Below are 17139 nucleotides of genomic sequence, written 5' to 3' on the forward strand. Positions count from 1 at the left end.
CAGATAGGATATGTGTTCTTTATCATTAAATCACACAAAGTATTCCATGCTGATTCATTGTTTTTCCTTAAAGAATGAAACTGTTAGTTTGCAGCACTGTCTCGGATGTTTTTGTATACTCGTCCCAGCGTAACCTTTCCGAAAGTAGCCCCTCGTCCGTCTTTTCCCCAAATCGGCGCATTTTATTTCACAATCCTCAGGAAATAAGTATTGATTCTAAAAATAAAGGCGATTCCGGCAGACAAAAATGTGTGGGGCTTTCACTGATATAAGCAGTTATTATTGAATCTCTTTCAGTTGCTCAAAGATAATCTAAAAAGTCGGGAGCTCGGTCGGGAGGAGAAGCCGCCCTCGCGCACACAATCCGGGATATCTAAAGAAGAAGGCAAAGTTTCGCAAAATAAAGGCGATTCCGGCAGACAAAAATGTGTGGGGCTTTCACTGATATAAGCAGTTATTATTGAATCTCTTTCACTTGCTCAAAGATAATCTAAAAAGTTGGGAGCTCGGTCTAGAGGAGAAGCCAGCCTTGTGCACTCAAATCAAAATTTCTGAATAATAAGGCACAATTTCGAAAGACAAGGGCCAGCTGGGCATACAACAACGTCTTAGGTTTAGAGAAATGCAAGCTGTCATTATGATATCTCTTTCAGTCACTCAATCTTAGTGAAAAAAGAGGGTCCGACAGACCGGTGTTTTGAGGGGCTCGGACCGGCGCGTCGTCTGCCCGCGGAAATGCAGAACCCGGAATGCTTAGTGATTACGTCTAAGATTGTTCGTATTTTTTCAACGTTGTTTACTTATACGATTTATTACGGTCGCAACGGTCTAGAATTGATTATTAGTTTTTAAAAATCCTATTACCTGCGGGACTATTTTCTGTTCTCTGGCTACTGGCGGAGTGATTTGGAAAGGTTACGCTGGGACGAGTATACTTCAAGTTTGTGATGTGAGTCATCTGGTTGTCACAGTCATTTTACTTTTGGTTGGTCGTGATTAATGCATACTCGAAGTCTGAATGCGCTGCCTAGTGTTTTGCGATTAAGTTTCTAATCTTATTCATCTCTATTGATAATTAATGCTGTAGTTTTTTCTTCATCGCCTTATTGAAACTTTCTTTCGGCTTGTGAGGGTAAGGTTAACCTCCTTGACGTAACTTAAGTATTCGAAGTCAATTGAAATTCGTTATTTTATTTTGTTCATCTCGATTTAAATGCCCGTTCTTCGCTGTAGTTTTCAATAGAAACGGCCGTTCTGTAAAGTCTGGCAAGGCTCTCTCTTTTCCTCATTCATTTAGTTACATTTCTTCTTTTGTGTTATTAGTTTCCTAATATTCTAATTGAAACGAACAGGGTTGTTGCACTGGCATGGTCACAGCCATGGAGAAAACACTTAAGGAAAAACTTGGGAAGGTTGGAGTAAGTATCCTGACATTAGTCTTGTCTATCATTTGATAGCTGTTTTCACTTATAGAATGTTGCCTTTCAGTATCAGAGTCCAGAAAACACCTCTAAAGATGTCATTAGTGCCTTGAATGTCTACCGAGGTCTCACTTTTTCAGTGGAAGCTTTTGGTAAGCCACATCAGTTTTCCCTATCTGCCACCTCCAAACAAAGCTGTCAAAAACCTAAAGTTTATAAATGCTTGAGAGCTGAGGCTTCATTACAGTTGATCGTTTATTTATTGTTGATTCAGTTGTTGCTCAGTTTGATGTAATGTAACTTTCAAGCAAGTCTACCAATCTCTCTACCTGAGGTCCAAGCCTCTATTTGTTATTTTTTATGCTGTTTTTTTTTCTTTTTGTACAACCTGTGTTTATTTATCTAATTGTCATTTTGATAGTTTTCAATGATGGATCAATGAAGGACCTTTGTACAATACATGGAACTATTCCTGTACCCTATAAGGGTAAGTTATATTTTTCCTTTTGTTTTCTCCTGTAAAAAAGTCGACCTCATCTTTTACTTACAAACAATGCACATGCACCTGGGATAGTCTTTTTATATGGTTGTTAATGTGTGGTGTGTGGTATTTTTCTTGCTCTTTCTGTCTCTCAAATGAGAGAGGTGGTTTGCTACTTTTACAAGTTGTGTCCTTGTGATCCACACTGATTTCTTTATTGAACAGTTTTCAACTCAAATTTGTGTGTGCATGTGTGCCCTTGTAGTTATAAAACAAATATTAATTGTTTTGATTACTTGAGTATTGCGTGTTGAGCCGGGCACTTTTGCAATTTTATGATGTTTTGCCCAAGACGGTACTGAAGTGTGTGTGTGGTTGTCTTGCTTGAAGTCACTTTATAGGTGTGCTACAACTACATAATCAATTCAAAATCTATGGGTTATCTGAAATGTAGCCTCTTTTAAAAGAAACAAACTTTAGGTTTTTTTTTTTTTCTTTTGCTATGTCTTATGAGCAACAGTGAAAGTAACTTGTTCTCCAATTTGACTGACTAGTTTTATTTCTTTGTATTCAAGTATTTTCGAATGGTACCAGGAAAGAACTGTTAAACTTGAAAGGAACGGTACCTGTACCATATAAGGGTAAGTCATGCATGCTGTCTCTATACTATCCCAGGTCTTCCACACAAACATGATAATTTCTCAAACCTAAACACAATCCATTTTTTTTCTGCTAGTCTAGATTTGGGTTCAAGTGTTACTAAGTAATTATTCTGTTTGCTTTTCATTTTGTGTACTGATTTTATTTTAAGGTATGAATTATAACATACCAGTGAAGATTTGGATAATGGATACTCATCCAAATAATGCTCCAATATGTTACGTAAATCCTACTTCTGACATGATTGTGAAACCGTCAAGAACTACAGACCACAGTGGAAAAATATACCTACCTTTCTTACACTTTTGGGATCCAGTAAGTTGTTCTCGTCATTTTTTGTTTCTTTAAGTAGTGGAGAGGAAAGGTGAGGCTTACTGGTATCTGTGATTTGCTTCTTTTTAGCGCGGTGCAGAGCTTCTACCCTCTCTTATAAAAAATATGATAAGTGCTTTCTCAGCGGAGCCTCCTGTTTATGCAAAGCCAAAGGAAGCTGCTCAGCAGCAACAGCAAGCAAACCAGCAGCAGTCAGCTTCTTCCGGTTTCACACCTTATCCTACACAGCGTAAGTGTCCCTGACAGATATTTTGCTTTTCCTATAATATGGGGCGCTGATGATGATGATGTTGACCCATACTATGTGACGAATTTGCGGGGGTGGGGGTGGGGGGTGGGGTCTTGTCTTGTCAAATACTACGGTCCATCTTAACACATGGGAAGGTTTGGTTATCCAGGTCACGGAAAAGAGGTAGGGGGTCAAGAAGTAGCTGTTGTAACCAATTCAACTCTTTAAACCTTTTTTGTTGCAGCCTACATGCCAATGCCAGCAGCTGGTAGTAACCCAATGTACAACAATATTCCATCGTCGTCCCCCTATCCATCATCTGGGGCACCATATCCAGGAGGGTTCCCAACTCCTTATCCAAATTATAACTCTGGCTCTGGTGCTGGCTCAGGGTATCCAGCATATCCTACAGGAAACAGTCAGCTCCCCTATCCTGCCTATCCTTCTTATCCTGGGGGTCCACCGGTAAGATTCAACAAGGAAACTTTTTTTTTTCTGATCATGGCATCAGATAGTACCCACAATTATGATTTTATTTTTTTTCCTGTAGGCCCCACCAACTGGTAACACACAGAGCTCAGGTGCTGCTTTAGGTACAGGAACAATTACAGAGGAGCACATCAAAGCTTCTCTACTCTCTGCTGTGGAAGATAAAATGCGGCGGTCTTTACGTGAGCAGTCCAGCCGTGCGCGTGATGAACTGGAAATTCTACGGCAAACGGAGTCAGAGTTAAGAGAAGGAAAGAGTCGACTTGATGATATTTTGGCCAGACTCACAAGAGAACAGGTATGTATTACTCTTATACAAGGGACTGCCAATGAGCTATGTAGGATTCTAGCGCAGATTAGAATATTTTGATTCTGTTAATCTCTCAATATCCTGGAATGCATCTGTCATAGGAGGAGCTAGATAAGAACATTTCCATGCTGAAGGACAAGGAACAAGAGCTCAGCAAAGCCACTGAGCGTCTGTCTGATGAGGATCCTGTCGATGTAGATGAAGCAGTAACTACCACTGCTCCACTTTATAAACAGTATGCTTTCTTCTTTGCCATTTTGTTATGTGGCTGATTTCGTTTGTGCAGTTTGACCAATGTTTCTTTTTTCCGCAGGATATTAAATTCATATGCAGAGGAAGCAGCCCTAGAAGACGCCATTTATTATGTAGGAGAAGCCTTACGTCGTGGTGTGATTGATTTGGATGTGTTTTTGAAGCAAGTCAGGTCTTTGTCTCGTAGGCAATTCATGTTACGAGCCTTAATGCAGAAATGTCGCCAAAAGGCTGGTCTTAAGTAAATTACATCTGTTTTTACTAACCAGTCAGGTGCTGTTCCACATTTTTGTTTTATAGTGCCTTTGTTTTTACAAGTACCCCAATTTCCACTCCCTCCCTTAAAAAACATCATAAAGTTTTTAATAAATTTAATCAAAACTGCTAAGAAGCTCTAAAAATATGGAGGGAAAAATATTATGTAAACAAGCAACATACAGATGTTTTTGTCCAATCTTGTTGTTTTGACTCTCTGTCATCGCTGGATGTTTGCATGCATATTTTTAACAGAATTAATTGCTTTGCTACACATGACTGTTGTAGATGAAGTGAAATATTTGAGGATGACATGTGCACTATAGTTTGCAATGTTTATCTTGCACTATGTCCTATAGTATCTGTGATGCAATGCTGTTAATGGTTTCTTTTTTAAAATATATATTTATGGCTCAAAATAAGAGTTGCTTTAGTTATTTTCTGCAGTGAATCGAATATTTTAAGATTGTAAGATGGCTTACTTGATCATAATTAACATAATTGTTGCTGTCTGCCAATTCTGATGAAGTTTGTCAGCATTGCCCACAGTTGTCTTATTTGATACCACCTATTATGTAGGTTTATATTTTCTGAACTTTCACACCATGTGTATTCTATATTAGCTTCATGTAATTATAACTTTCAGTTTTTTTAGAGGTGCCTATTAAGCTTTAGGTGATGCTGATATGCGAAGACATTTATAAGTGACAAATAATGTTATGAGTATATGAACAATTTATTTTTATTATGTAATTTGAAACTTCACTTCTTTGTATGATGGTTAAAATGTGCAGCTTCTGTAAACATTGGACCTAATTTGAATGGTATTGCCTTCAGGTTATTACCAACTGGAAATTAAAGGAACACAGTATGCAAATGAATTTTATTGATTAAAACCTAGTAGTAGTGCACACACAATATACATATACAGATCCAATTAGAAAACACTTTTGTGCAGTTTCAGTACAGTGGTATTTTGAGGGGTTTCAAATTTTGACTCAAACAATTTAAAGGATTCAATTGACATCTTGTCAAAAAAAATTACAGGAATGTATTGGTGAATTCATAACAAGCAGTATGGTAATAAGATTTAAAGATAACAAGAAATATACAGTTCGTATCATACATATATCCCTACCCATAACATCAAAAATAACATGCCCATTCCTGAGAAAATAGCAGCAACAAGTGCTACAAGAAGTTCCTTAAAGACATCTCTTGTATACTTGGTGCTTGTAACTTCATAGACAAAGAACCAAGCAGTGAAGAAAATTCCGATGCCGAGCAGGACAATTGTCAAATGGGGAAAGACTGCTGGGTTGACAGGTGAAACATATCTTGACATAAGTTCTATGTCCATCTGTAAGCACAAAATGAACATTTCGTTGGAGGGTTAATTTACACACAAAAAGGTTTGAATCGAAAACAACACTGTGTTGCCTCTTTCCCCTAGAGGTATAGGCAGGCTCCAGAGAGGTTATGAAGTGCGTTTAAAATCCCTCAATCGAAACTTATCCATTTACATGTCTAAACCAAAAAGCACTAGAAATTAACGTAAATCGTCGATGAGTAACACTAGAGTGCTCCGTTAAAATGCAGCACTCCATCTACTGCTTTCGGCTACCAAAAGGTGACACCGGCTACGGCAATTTTGGGAGGAGAACACAGATGACCGCAAACGTCTTTCCACAATATGGCTACTAATATGAGTCTAATTTAAAAGAAAAAGAGGCAGAAACAACTGTACCGAGAGTAAACTTACGTTGAAAATTTGGTTCCTCCGTTGAACTAAACGTAAACAACGCAGACAGCAGTACGTGGCCGCGGCTTGGAACTGGTAAATTGAGGGAGGGGGAGGAGAAGGGGCAGGGGCAAGTGGGGGAAGGGTGGGGGAAGGGGGTGGGTGGTATAGGTTCCGCGACAGTTCCACAAGGCGTAGAATTTATGACGTCTTTTCCTCTCTCTCACTCACACATAAACAGTCTCTAGGCATTTCACTGCTGTGACATTTGACTCGCGAGGGGTTCTACTACGAATTTTACTTTGATCTGTCCTACGAATCATTTCGACGGAGGTATACAGAGAAAGAGAAAATGGTGGAAAGACATGGTAGTCGTCGTGAGAAGTTTGGCCTACATTTTCTGGCTTCTTGGTTTGATTGACGTCACTGTAAGTAGGCGTGGCTATGCGCAGCTCTAGCTAGCTCTACGGCAAATGGGGCGAAACTTTGCAGCGCTAATGACTACGATTACGATATATTTAGAATAAGGATGGTGCAGTGTGTTTGTACTGGAGCGTCTGGCCTCACTAACTTAAATCACCCGCAACAGGCTGGAACAATGTCTGGAATGTAAGGAAATAATTTGTGGACAACTCATTTGAGCAGAAGAAACGACATGGCTGCCTCCACGACTGATGCCCTATTTGTGACTGCCAACGTTGGTTCAATTTTTGAAGATGTAAGTTAATGAACTCGGTAGTAAATAAGAGATTACATGCCACTTAGCTTAGACCAACTATTTAATGTTTTACTGATTTGATGACACCTTCAGCTGTTTGTTTTTAATGTGACTGCTTACATTATTTGCACCACAAAATTTTATGTTAATGTAAAAAGTATGGCCCCTCTTCAGGTGTGGAATGTAACAGCTTAGTTCAAGGTAACAGCATTGCAAAGAATCATGTTTGGTATCTCTCGCTGGCTTCATTTTTTTTTTTTTTTTTCACAAAGCAGCATTTCTTTTTGATTGCTACATGATGCCAGTGTTGACTTAACCTTTACATTAGACATCAGTCAAACCATCTCTGAGAAACTCTTTACTCAATTTCTATGTCAAAATTACTCTTGTCTTTAATGACTGCGTCAAAATAATAGTAGATGCATAAATTACTGTTCTGCTTGCATAGAAATCCTTCCAGCTCTGTTAGTGTGCAGTGGTGTACACCTTTTCTTTCATTTTGCAGCCAACGTCCATGCTGAAGATATGGTGCGATGAATTCTTGGCAGTGAGTAGAAAATTACTCGAAAAGCAAATGTTTGTTTGACAATTGAAAAGAGGTTATTAATGGTCTGTTTTCTTTCAGACGGTGTCTCGATTGTCTCCTAAATTAGTTGCCTTGCACTGTCAGGAAGTGGGAGGCAAAAACTATGAGCGAAGCATGCAACATGTTTCTGAATTTGTCAAGTAAGAGTTGTCCCTTCCATTTTTATTTTTTTTAACTCATTGTTTTCACTCATAATTTGTGGTAAAATCTTTTTCAATGCTTTCTTTTAGATTACTCATGTCCAGTGAAGAGCTCCAACTTTTTGACAAAGTGAGAATATTTTTAGATGAGGATTATTCTTCTGCAGAACACTTTACCGTAAGTGTTGATTAGCTTCATATGATGTACCTTGAATTGCCGTATCTTCTTGTGCATAACCCGCACCATTTTGCCTGATTTTAACCCCCTAAAAACCTGCTGCGGGTTTTATGCGGGGTGGCTTTTTGAGGGACCTTTTTTTCAAATTTTGGAGGGTCAAAACTGGAGTGCAGGTCATATGCGGGGGCGGGTTATATCCAAGAAAATACGGTAAATGTTTCTTATTCTGGTCTTTCTTACTGCACTTAATTCTAATTTGCTGTTTTACAAGACTGCAGTATTAAAAGTTCTTGGGAAAGCCAAAAACCAATTACTACTGTTATCTCAAGATTCTGTGTTAAATTTCTTGCTAGGCTTTAGGTAACTTTTACTTCATACACGAATCCTTACGAGAAGAAAACATCCAGATTTTTAACTTTCAAGGTTTGTGTTAAACCTTCAAAGCATGGAACTGCTCTTTTTTTCTACTCTAGTTTAATATTTTTACTTATAACCATTTTCCTCTCTTCTCTTCCCTTCAGAGTGCAAGTTTGAATCAGTTGCCGGAAAGGAAGTATTTTCAGGGAATATTGAAGATGTCGTTACCAAAGAAAAATCAAAGTTTCCTCAGGAAACTTTTCCGGAGGTTGGTTCCCTAATATAGTTGGTCGTCTTCGCAATCTTATGTTACCTTTCACATTCAATCACTTGTTTGAATTTTAGTGCAAGTGGTCTCGCAAGGGGTTCATGCGTACACGATGGAATTTGAATGGAACAATCTTTGATCTCGTCAACATTCATTTGTTTCATGATGCATCAAATTTTATTGCTATGGAGTCGGTGAGTATCTTTTAGCACCTATCCTGATGTCTATTTTGTTTGGGTTGATGCCACTTTTCTTCTGTTGCACTTACGACCCTAAATTTGAACTAACTATTAGCATTTTGCTCTCATTTTCAGTGTCCATCTGTATACTGTAAAAATCGGCAGAGGGCTCTTGATCATACTCTTAAAAGGTAATCCATGGTCTCCATGAACCTAACACATTTTTATTATAATTTGTATTTGCCTCCTAGATTTTGCATGTTAATTTCACAGGCTTTCATTACACTGCTTCTTTCTGATGCCATAGTTAAACTAAGGAGCCCATCATTTCTATTGTTTCTTATTTGAAAACTTTACAACTACGTAATCTTGTATGTTGTAAGTACAGTGCTTACAATTCATATTTCGATCAAGGTTTTTTCAATTTCTCAGCTATTAGTAAATTGCATTCTCAATTGCACTCATGGCAGTGTAATGTATCGTAGTGTAATGTAAACCGTTTTGAGTGGTTATCGTGAATTATTTTTAAGACCACTAAGGAGGAACTGCTTCATTTGAATTATTTTGTGCTCTATTTTATTAATCATTGGCTCCACTTTGCATGCACATTTTCTTTCAGGTTTCACACCGACCACTATGGAATTGTGCCATTTTTCGTGTTTGGTGATTTTAACTTCAGGACTGATACACAAGGGGTAGTCAAGGTAATGGGCATTGTTGTTAAAAAGATTTGTCTATTGACTATTCATTATCCTCCCCGCACTTACAATATTTGGGTGCATGTAATTTCAAAATAAACTTGGAATTTTGTATTGTATTTGTGCCTAAATTTAGGTGTTGCCATGATAGCCGCTTACTGCAAAATCATGGTACAACTGTTTTGAAACTTCTGGATCTGTTGGTTAAAGGGCTCTGTAGAGAGCTTTCTGCTTTGTAGAAATGGCCTCCATTCAAAATGCTTTCTTGGAAGTGCTGTATTTTAAGCTTTTCGTATCAATTCACATGGTTCTGATCTCAAAGATACCTGTTTGGTATTTGTGAGAGACAGCTAGGTGTTTTTAGAAAGTAAGCTCCACGTTGAAGCGCTGCATTATATTTTTAATCTTACATTTATTTTAAAGTTGTGTTTTCTGGAGCTCGGTGTTGTGAAATGAGCAAATTTCATTTTAAATAGTTTTGAACTATTTTCAATAGATTGTATTTAATTTGAACGATTAGCACTCTCACCTTTAAGGCACAAACCTGGTTAGTACAGGGTGTGTGTACATGACAGGGACAGTGAATATGTATTTATGTGATATCTTTTCAAAGAGTTTTTTTTTTCTTGGCACAGTTCTTAAAGCAGAATTTAATTTCTTATTTTTGTAAATATGTTTTCAGAAACTATCTGAGGGTTTGAATGCTGTAAAAATTCAAAGTAATAAAAGTTCTGACCCTGCTAAGCTGCAATACAGGGACGAGTCTAGTCAGGTATTCTCTCATATATTTCTTTCTCTTGTCCTACTGTTCATGACTGTCACATTATCATTAATAATTGGTTCTCTCCTCCAGCAAGTAGTTTTAACTTTGGGGAAGAAAGAATTTAGTCACCAGGATCACCAGAAATTGTTTGTCGGTGATGAAAGTGAATGGGTAAGAATGACTATCATCATATACATCATTGGATTTTGGTTCTAAATGAAGCAGCTCTTTCATCAAAGCTTATGTGTTTCAAATCTAATTTTGTTTTCAGTTAAGGGCATATGATCGTGAGTTGGAGTCATTTAGTGGTCAGCTCTTTGAGTTTACCATTAACTTCCCTCCAACTTACCCATATGTCGAAGATTCTGAAAGGGGGGAAATGTATATGCAGACACGTTGTCCTTCCTGGTGTGATCGTGTTTTTCTGAGTGCCAGTGCTCGAGCCCTTGTTGATGATGTGAGTACTCTATAAGACTGTATTTCTTGTAAGGACTGAATGAACTGTGGTGTTAAACTTATGAACTTATTTTCTTGACAGTCCCTGGAGGATTCAACTCCCGAGTACGGCTTGATAGGCCTAAACTCTTGTATGGGTGATCATAAGGTAAGCAAAAGATTTCCGTCGTTCATTCACAAGTGTTTTGTCTACCTCCATTGTGTCAGTCAATCATGGAAAATTCTAATTTAGTAAATTAACCATAATTGTTTTAATAGTGGTGGCTTTTCCAATTATAATTACCTTTATTTTGGTTGAAATTGATGCGGATAATGTTTCTTAAATGTAGATGACAGTATTTTGGCCTTGCATGCTCCAAAGTTCGAACTGAATTTATCAGTGAAGGTAACTTCCAATCCCCACATTTATTAATGGGCTATTGTTTTGTTTTTTCTTTTGAAATGATGGGTGCAGCCAGTCTTTTTGGACTTAAAACTGAAAGATGGCAGTAGCAGGTACTCAAATAATTATACACTTTGAGTTGAATGCAATTGAATGCCCCCTTGACCTTGGCCCTTCCTGTTTAGTTGCATCCTGTTAGTCAATTCCCCAAATTTCCAAAACTGAACTGAATAGTTTCAAACTAAAAACAACAACCTACCCCTCAAAACTGTTTTTAAAAAATTGCACTTTAGTAACTTACTTAGTTCTTACTTTTTCCTTCTTTTGTTTGAATGCAGAGTTTTTTATAGCTTAAAACTGCTTTCCCTCTATTTCAGTGACTCAACACATGCCTCTACCACCCTTTTCAAAAATTGTACTCTTTTTATTATTATTATTCTTATTATTATTAGTATTATACAATACTGTAATTATTGGTATTACAGAGGTTTCTATAAAACTAATGTGCAACCCATTGTATGTGGCAGTGCATAAGATGACAGCATTGTCGTCAGGAAGTGTTTGGTGCAATCCAGTGTGCTGTCTTTTAACAAGGCACTCCCCAAATGTAAAGTTAACCTGGCACTCCCCAAATGTTAAGTTATCTACAATGTTTTCTATAATTTTGTCATTTTACTTTATTTTTTATGGTAAACTGGTAAACAATTTTTCATGATGCTCCTGTGCGTCACTTAGTTTTGTGAACACCCAGGAGCCTTCTGTTCTCACTTCATGGGACTTTGAACTGGTTTCTAGAAGAATTTGGGGTTACTGCGATGGTACCGTAGAAGCAATACAGTTTATTTGCTTTTGTAGGTGAGAATTAGCAATTTAGTGTTTTCTTTACCGTATGTCTGTTTGAGTATGTATATGATTTTTACACCCCCTCCTGTACTCCCACTCTCTGTTTATTTCTTCTGTTTTTAGACTTGCTAGCTAGTGGAAGTAAGATCGGAGCAATTATTTTTTGGGCTTTTCGTGTCAAATTTGTACTGGTGCAACTATTTTTACTGTAATGCTTCATTTTTGGACTATTTTCTTCTGTTTCAGCCAGTCTTCCTCCAGGCATCTCTGATTGGTGGATTAGGTACGGTGAGTTGCTGTGCATTGCCAGCTGCCCCTTGCACGTCCTGCTTGAGTGCCACAAGTCCCTTAGAACATGTTTGCCGCCTCTGTACTAAGCAACCAGTAGATTCTTCCTCATTTCCTGTCTTTGAACCTGAGCAAGACCATAGTGGCCTCGTCGTTCCTAAATTCCATCGACATACCTCACCATACACTCCTGACAGCACTGATACAGAGCCTGATTTAGGAGAAGAGTTGTCACCTGAAGATCCCCTTTACATGAAGACTAAAAATGATAGGCGTCTCAATCGCTCTGATGTTTCTTCTCGAAAGCGTCTGCACATTTCTGCTGACGCTGCATCTAATGTTGAAGGAGGAGAGAATCTGAATCGGGCAGCTACCAACCGAAAAAGTGTCTCAAAAATTCCTGTACGTGTACCCGATCCCAAAGAGCCCATAGTGGTTCCCCCAGGTCCCATAGTTTCGAAAATTCCTGTCTCTAAGCATGCCGTAGCTAGGCAAGAATCGCTATTGAGAGGTAAAAATGGGACCCACATTTCTCCTTCCACTCCTTCTTCCAAGGATAATCTTGACAAGAGATTAACTTTTAAATTGGATAACGACCTATTTTCATTTGATCGAGATACGTCCCCGATGAGTGGTGCTGATGATCATATTTCGATTTCTAAACCTCGTTTGATGGAAGGAAGGAAGCAGTTGTTCAGGCAAATGAATGTTGATGAAGAGAGCAGTGACTCTGATACATGTTTGGAAGATAGTTTCAATTTATCTGATCTAAAAACGGGTCATAAATTGCCCGAAGATACTAAAGTTGAGATTCAGTTTTCTTTGGTTGAAACTTCCTCTGATCTATCATCACCTGTCGATGGTGAGACAGATGGTTTTCTATCAGCAAAGGCAGGAGGATCTACAACTGATAGTGGAGTGTCCATATCCCCAGACTTGTCAGGGGCAGCCTCACCATCAACTGATGAAACAGATAAAGTTGCACCTGAAACAGCATCCCTTGCAGAGTACGCAGAAGACAGTGACTCTAAAGCTGAAATGAATGCATCTCTTGATAGATTTACCTTTGTGAGAAGAATTCAGTCAGCATCTGCCATGGAACGAAAGAGTTCCTTCCCCTTTCCCTCTTCTATTTTTGTGGAGAATCAGCCCTCATTAACAGGGTTTGGGGGTTCTGGATCTGATTTGTGGGGCATGAGAACATGCAGGTGCATGAGTGATGGCTCACGGAGACAGCGATCGTCCACTATTTCTCACTCAATGCTCAGCTCAAGGACCGATTCCAGAATTCGATTAATTTCTACTAGCTCTCGGCTGGACAGATCATTACCTCGCTTACAAAGTCATCATAGTTCTTCAGATGAAGACTGGTTTGAAGAAATTGCCACCGATCCACTCGAATTGCCAATTGATAATGAACAAATTGCCTGTTGTGACAGTGTGAGCAGAGTGCAAACAGGGGATTGTGTGAAAAGGCTTTCAACGCATCAAGAATGTATCAATGACAAACTGTCTGAGTTGGGGGAAGAGAATGCTGCTGGAAATGACAAGGATGAAATTTCTGAAGTTGGCCCCGAATCATTTTTGAAGATGCATAGTTCATCTCAGTCTCAGTCCAGCAGTGACTGGGCGATGGCTGCAGTTGGAAAAACCTTAGCACAGACTTGTTTTGTGCAAGCAGTTGCAGGAAGATCCGTGAATGAGGAGGCAAGGCTATCAGATCTATCAGAGGCAAAAACCAATCTCGACCAACTTCAAGGATCAGAGTCAGAAAAATCTACATTAAAAGGAAAAGATGAAGAGGTAGTGCCTCTCCATCAGGCAGGAAGTGATTCAGAGGAAAGCCCTAAACATGTTGTAGAAATTCCTCAGAATCAACGGCGACTTTCAGTTACATCAAACGTTAAAGCGACAAACTCAAGAAGCTGCAAAGCTTGCTGCACTCTCCTGTGACAGATTGTTTAAGTCTTCATGACTGATGAATACATAATGTTTACAAGTTTAATTCTGACAATTTTAATGCAGATGTTTAAGTGCTATGACCATTGCCAAAAAAAAGGAATTTGTGAATTTGAGTCTCAATGTATTTCAAGAACTTCTGGAATGAGTTTTGAAAATACTTCTCTTCCTTACCCATTTAAAAGTGAGTGTGATTTGGCATTTGAATATTTTAATCAAATTACTTTTAAAAACAGGGCTTTTGAATGTTATGGTTCTTATTTGTAGGTGTATTCACCCACATTCTATCATTCTATCATTAATTTTGCTCAACACACATTTAAAGCTGTCCATTCTCAAAGTCTGAAACAAAAATGAAGCATTTAGAACCTAAACATAGTTTTATTTCCAAAAAGCCCTCAGCCTGAAGCAAGCATTTTTATCTTTAAATGGGTAAAGATGGTATCCAACCTTCATTCATTCCTCCTGGAGTAGCAGAGGTTTCTCTTGTTAGCCTAAACAAGGTGGATGTTTGATTAGACTTGTGCCAGTACTAAATCAAAATAAAATAACTAAAGAGAAAATCTATTTTATTGAGTTACAATTTACATCTGGGAGAAACAATTTTAAATCAAAATAATGATAATAAAAATAACTTGACTTGTGTCTATTGATTGTTTAATCTTGAAGTAGTTCTAATCAAAATGGTGTCCTCTACCATGGTATTTCTTTAGATGTATTTGTACACTTGTAGGACTACTGCTATTTTTCTGTTGGATCTCCCATAATAATATCTTTCAATTCATGATAAATTTTATGAAAGATAATCCGTAAGGTGCGGATTTGACAGATTCACCAAAAGTCATCTTTGATAAACTGCCATTTATCAGTACTGTATACAGGGTTTTGAGTGATACTTCTACATGTGTTCTAATTGACAATAAGCTATTGATTTAATGTCTTTAATGTTGTAATTAAGGGAGTCCAATGTTTTCTGAAATTATGTATTACAGCGACTCATCCTGTTCCTTACAGAGGTGGCTTGATTTTGGCCTATTGGATTTCACATTCTATGTTGTTTTTCTCATTAAATTGCTGCTTTTTTGTATATTGAGATAGTCAGGTTTGGTTTGAGGTTTGGAGTAATGTAAATCCTTGTCTTTTTATTTTTCCATAATTCCAATTGTATACTTCCTATTATGTGTACTCACCAAATCCTATGCCGCCAGCTTTGAATCTCAAGTCTATTAAAAATAATTTGAAAAAAGATAGAGGCTTTTAAAAATAAGGCATTGATTTTGCAATTTTGTGAAAGAATTGTTAGTGTGAGACCTATATTTTTTGTCTAGGTACGACAGTGAAATGTATGTTCCTATTGTAGTTTTTGTTTGTCTGTGATTACCTTCCCAAGGTGTCCTTATTCTGAAACTTGCCAATATTATTAAGTCAAAGTCTCAAGCACTTTTGGCTCTCTTATATATTAATTCTTTGCTTTAACAATTTTTTAAAAAATGGCTCGTTGCTCAAAGTAAGGCTCTCACTCTGTTGAATGTGTGTCTGATCTGCTACCAACATCACATTAGAGAACGTTCACATACCACTTGAACCTCAGACGCCATGGTAACACTGTCAAGACTCGGCATGCTTGTACAAAGAAAGCTTTACCACGTAACATCATTTTCATGTTCATATGGTATGTGGATGTTCCCATACCAGAAAGGCCAACTGTTTTGGCATTTTTCTTTGAATCTTCCAATTTTTTTCCAATAGGAGTTGAGGCTGGAGAGTGTATTGCCTTATATTTATTTAACACCATGAATTAGTTTTGTGGTGCCTTGTGTCTCATCTATGACAGCCTGTCTTAAACACAAATGAAACTTATGTACTTTGTTTATCGTGATACTGCTAGGATACTTTTACCATTCAAGTTAATCTATCAATCTCCACACCCAATGTGGTTATAGTTCTATGTTGAGTTTTGTTTTTAAGTGTGTGTGAAAATCTTAAATGAATGTATAACTCTTTAAGATTCCTATTTATTACATCGTGTTTTTATGTTGCTGCATTTAACTTTTCTTTTCCCGTTTCTGCTTTTATTGTTAATGAAGGTGTCACTTCAACATTTCGAAAGAAATGTACTTACTTTTTCATTTCATGGTGAATGGTTTCACTTTCACACCATTTCTTCAGAGAAGAAGAATGTTAAAAGCATTTCCCTTCTTGGTTTTGGCACCTTTATAATTTGAATTATTGTTTGAACTAATTTTTATTCCTCAAGGTGTATTGTAGCCAGATTAAAAAAGATTTTTTGACTGCTGTAGAAGGTTTATTTGTATATATATTTATGAAACTTTTGTTACACTGAAAGCATTACTCACTAGCCTATAGCAGCCTCTATACTCACAGTAGAAGGATGTTCTCACGCTCAAAATACTTGCCTTTGGGGCCTTCCAACATTTAGACCTAGGTCCGTGAATATACACGCAACCTTTTCTCTTGGTTGCTGTTGCTGGGGATAGTTTGATACCATTCAGCACAACACTTCCATACTACTGAAGCCAACTTAATTATCAGTGATTAATTTTGCATAAATGTAGCCGAAAAATGAGGCTAAATGTGTTCTTCAATTTCAATCATAACAGACACTGCAACTGCTGCTTTAAAGAAATTTACTACCTATTGCATGCATACATCTTTATACCCAACATATTCTTAATAATCTGAGTGTGACCTGAGTGTTGCTTGCTCAATCGCATGGTGCATACGTAGTTACTTTTCAAAATGTGGTGTGCCACATGTTTGTGACTCCCCTCGTAGTTTTTCCTTTTTTTTCTAAACTTTTAAATTTGTAATGTAGATAGCTTTTTCAAACCTTTGTGGATTTTATTGTAAAAAGTTAATTTTCATTCCCCATAATGAGTGCTTCCAGAAGCATTTATTTGTAAATTGTCAGGTAAGTATTCATGGCAATCCATCAGTGTGTTCCACTCAACTGATACCTTTTGTGTTTCACATGCATTTTTTTCTGTTCTTTCTTTGCCTAGGAACAAATTTACAGGAGGAATCCACTGAACATGTCAAAACAGCGTCAGATGTCAACATCAAGAGCAATAATGGGAGTAAAAGCAATGTCACGTCATTTGAAGACAGAGAAATTTCGGCCGATGATATTAG

General features: G+C 37.6%; 3 protein-coding genes across 9 annotated transcripts; 2 read left to right on the forward strand and 1 right to left on the reverse strand.

Annotated features, from left to right (window-relative positions):
- Positions 1–925: 925 nt before the first annotated feature.
- LOC117653002 (tumor susceptibility gene 101 protein) lies at positions 926–5307 on the forward strand. Of its 5 annotated transcripts, none has more exons than XM_034398330.1 (11): positions 926–949; positions 1353–1418; positions 1489–1573; positions 1843–1908; positions 2478–2543; positions 2714–2877; positions 2965–3124; positions 3369–3589; positions 3675–3911; positions 4025–4158; positions 4237–5307. In XM_034398330.1, the coding sequence occupies exons 2-11, from the start codon at positions 1368–1370 to the stop codon at positions 4418–4420; spliced, it is 1368 nt and encodes a 455-aa protein (XP_034254221.1). In that variant the 5' UTR covers positions 926–949; positions 1353–1367; the 3' UTR covers positions 4421–5307. The 5 variants fall into 5 exon arrangements, with proteins under 5 accessions (XP_034254221.1, XP_034254220.1, XP_034254219.1 ...); XM_034398329.1 differs by lacking the exon at positions 926–949 and adding an exon at positions 954–985; XM_034398328.1 differs by lacking the exon at positions 926–949 and adding an exon at positions 956–1132.
- LOC117653007 (transmembrane protein 258) lies at positions 5297–6331 on the reverse strand. The gene is made up of 2 exons (XM_034398338.1): positions 6193–6331; positions 5297–5790 (listed from the first exon to the last, which is right to left on the reverse strand). Exon 2 carries the CDS (start codon positions 5788–5790, stop codon positions 5551–5553), a length of 240 nt encoding a protein of 79 aa, XP_034254229.1. The 5' UTR covers positions 6193–6331; the 3' UTR covers positions 5297–5550.
- Positions 6332–6367: 36 nt separating this feature from the next.
- Positions 6368–16919, forward strand: LOC117653000. Of its 3 annotated transcripts, XM_034398321.1 has the most exons (15): positions 6368–6599; positions 6761–6889; positions 7395–7436; positions 7515–7615; positions 7706–7793; positions 8147–8216; positions 8315–8418; positions 8496–8612; positions 8733–8788; positions 9217–9301; positions 9978–10067; positions 10149–10229; positions 10330–10515; positions 10597–10662; positions 11986–16919. In XM_034398321.1, the coding sequence occupies exons 2-15, from the start codon at positions 6827–6829 to the stop codon at positions 13978–13980; spliced, it is 3144 nt and encodes a 1047-aa protein (XP_034254212.1). In that variant the 5' UTR covers positions 6368–6599; positions 6761–6826; the 3' UTR covers positions 13981–16919. The 3 variants fall into 3 exon arrangements, with proteins under 3 accessions (XP_034254212.1, XP_034254214.1, XP_034254215.1); XM_034398323.1 differs by lacking the exon at positions 6368–6599 and having other exon boundaries at positions 6613–6889; XM_034398324.1 differs by lacking the exons at positions 6368–6599; positions 6761–6889 and adding an exon at positions 6945–7090.
- The last annotated feature ends 220 nt before the right edge of the window (positions 16920–17139 follow it).

Source organism: Thrips palmi, unplaced genomic scaffold (assembly GCF_012932325.1).
Source record: "Thrips palmi isolate BJ-2018 unplaced genomic scaffold, TpBJ-2018v1 HiC_scaffold_8, whole genome shotgun sequence".
Lineage (NCBI taxonomy): Eukaryota > Metazoa > Arthropoda > Insecta > Thysanoptera > Thripidae > Thrips > Thrips palmi.

Excerpts from the sequence above, each read along its gene's own strand:
- LOC117653002 (XM_034398330.1), top strand. The coding sequence starts at position 1,368 with ATGGTCACAGCCATGGAGAAAACACTTAAGGAAAAACTTGGGAAGGTT. Across the intron at positions 3,912-4,024 it reads CCAGACTCACAAGAGAACAG|GAGGAGCTAGATAAGAACAT; the intron begins GTATGTATTACT and ends CATCTGTCATAG. Across the intron at positions 4,159-4,236 it reads ACTGCTCCACTTTATAAACA|GATATTAAATTCATATGCAG; the intron begins GTATGCTTTCTT and ends TTTTTTCCGCAG.
- LOC117653007 (XM_034398338.1), bottom strand. The coding sequence starts at position 5,790 with ATGGACATAGAACTTATGTCAAGATATGTTTCACCTGTCAACCCAGCA.
- LOC117653000 (XM_034398321.1), top strand. The coding sequence starts at position 6,827 with ATGGCTGCCTCCACGACTGATGCCCTATTTGTGACTGCCAACGTTGGT. Across the intron at positions 7,437-7,514 it reads GGTGCGATGAATTCTTGGCA|ACGGTGTCTCGATTGTCTCC; the intron begins GTGAGTAGAAAA and ends GTTTTCTTTCAG. Across the intron at positions 7,616-7,705 it reads CATGTTTCTGAATTTGTCAA|ATTACTCATGTCCAGTGAAG; the intron begins GTAAGAGTTGTC and ends GCTTTCTTTTAG.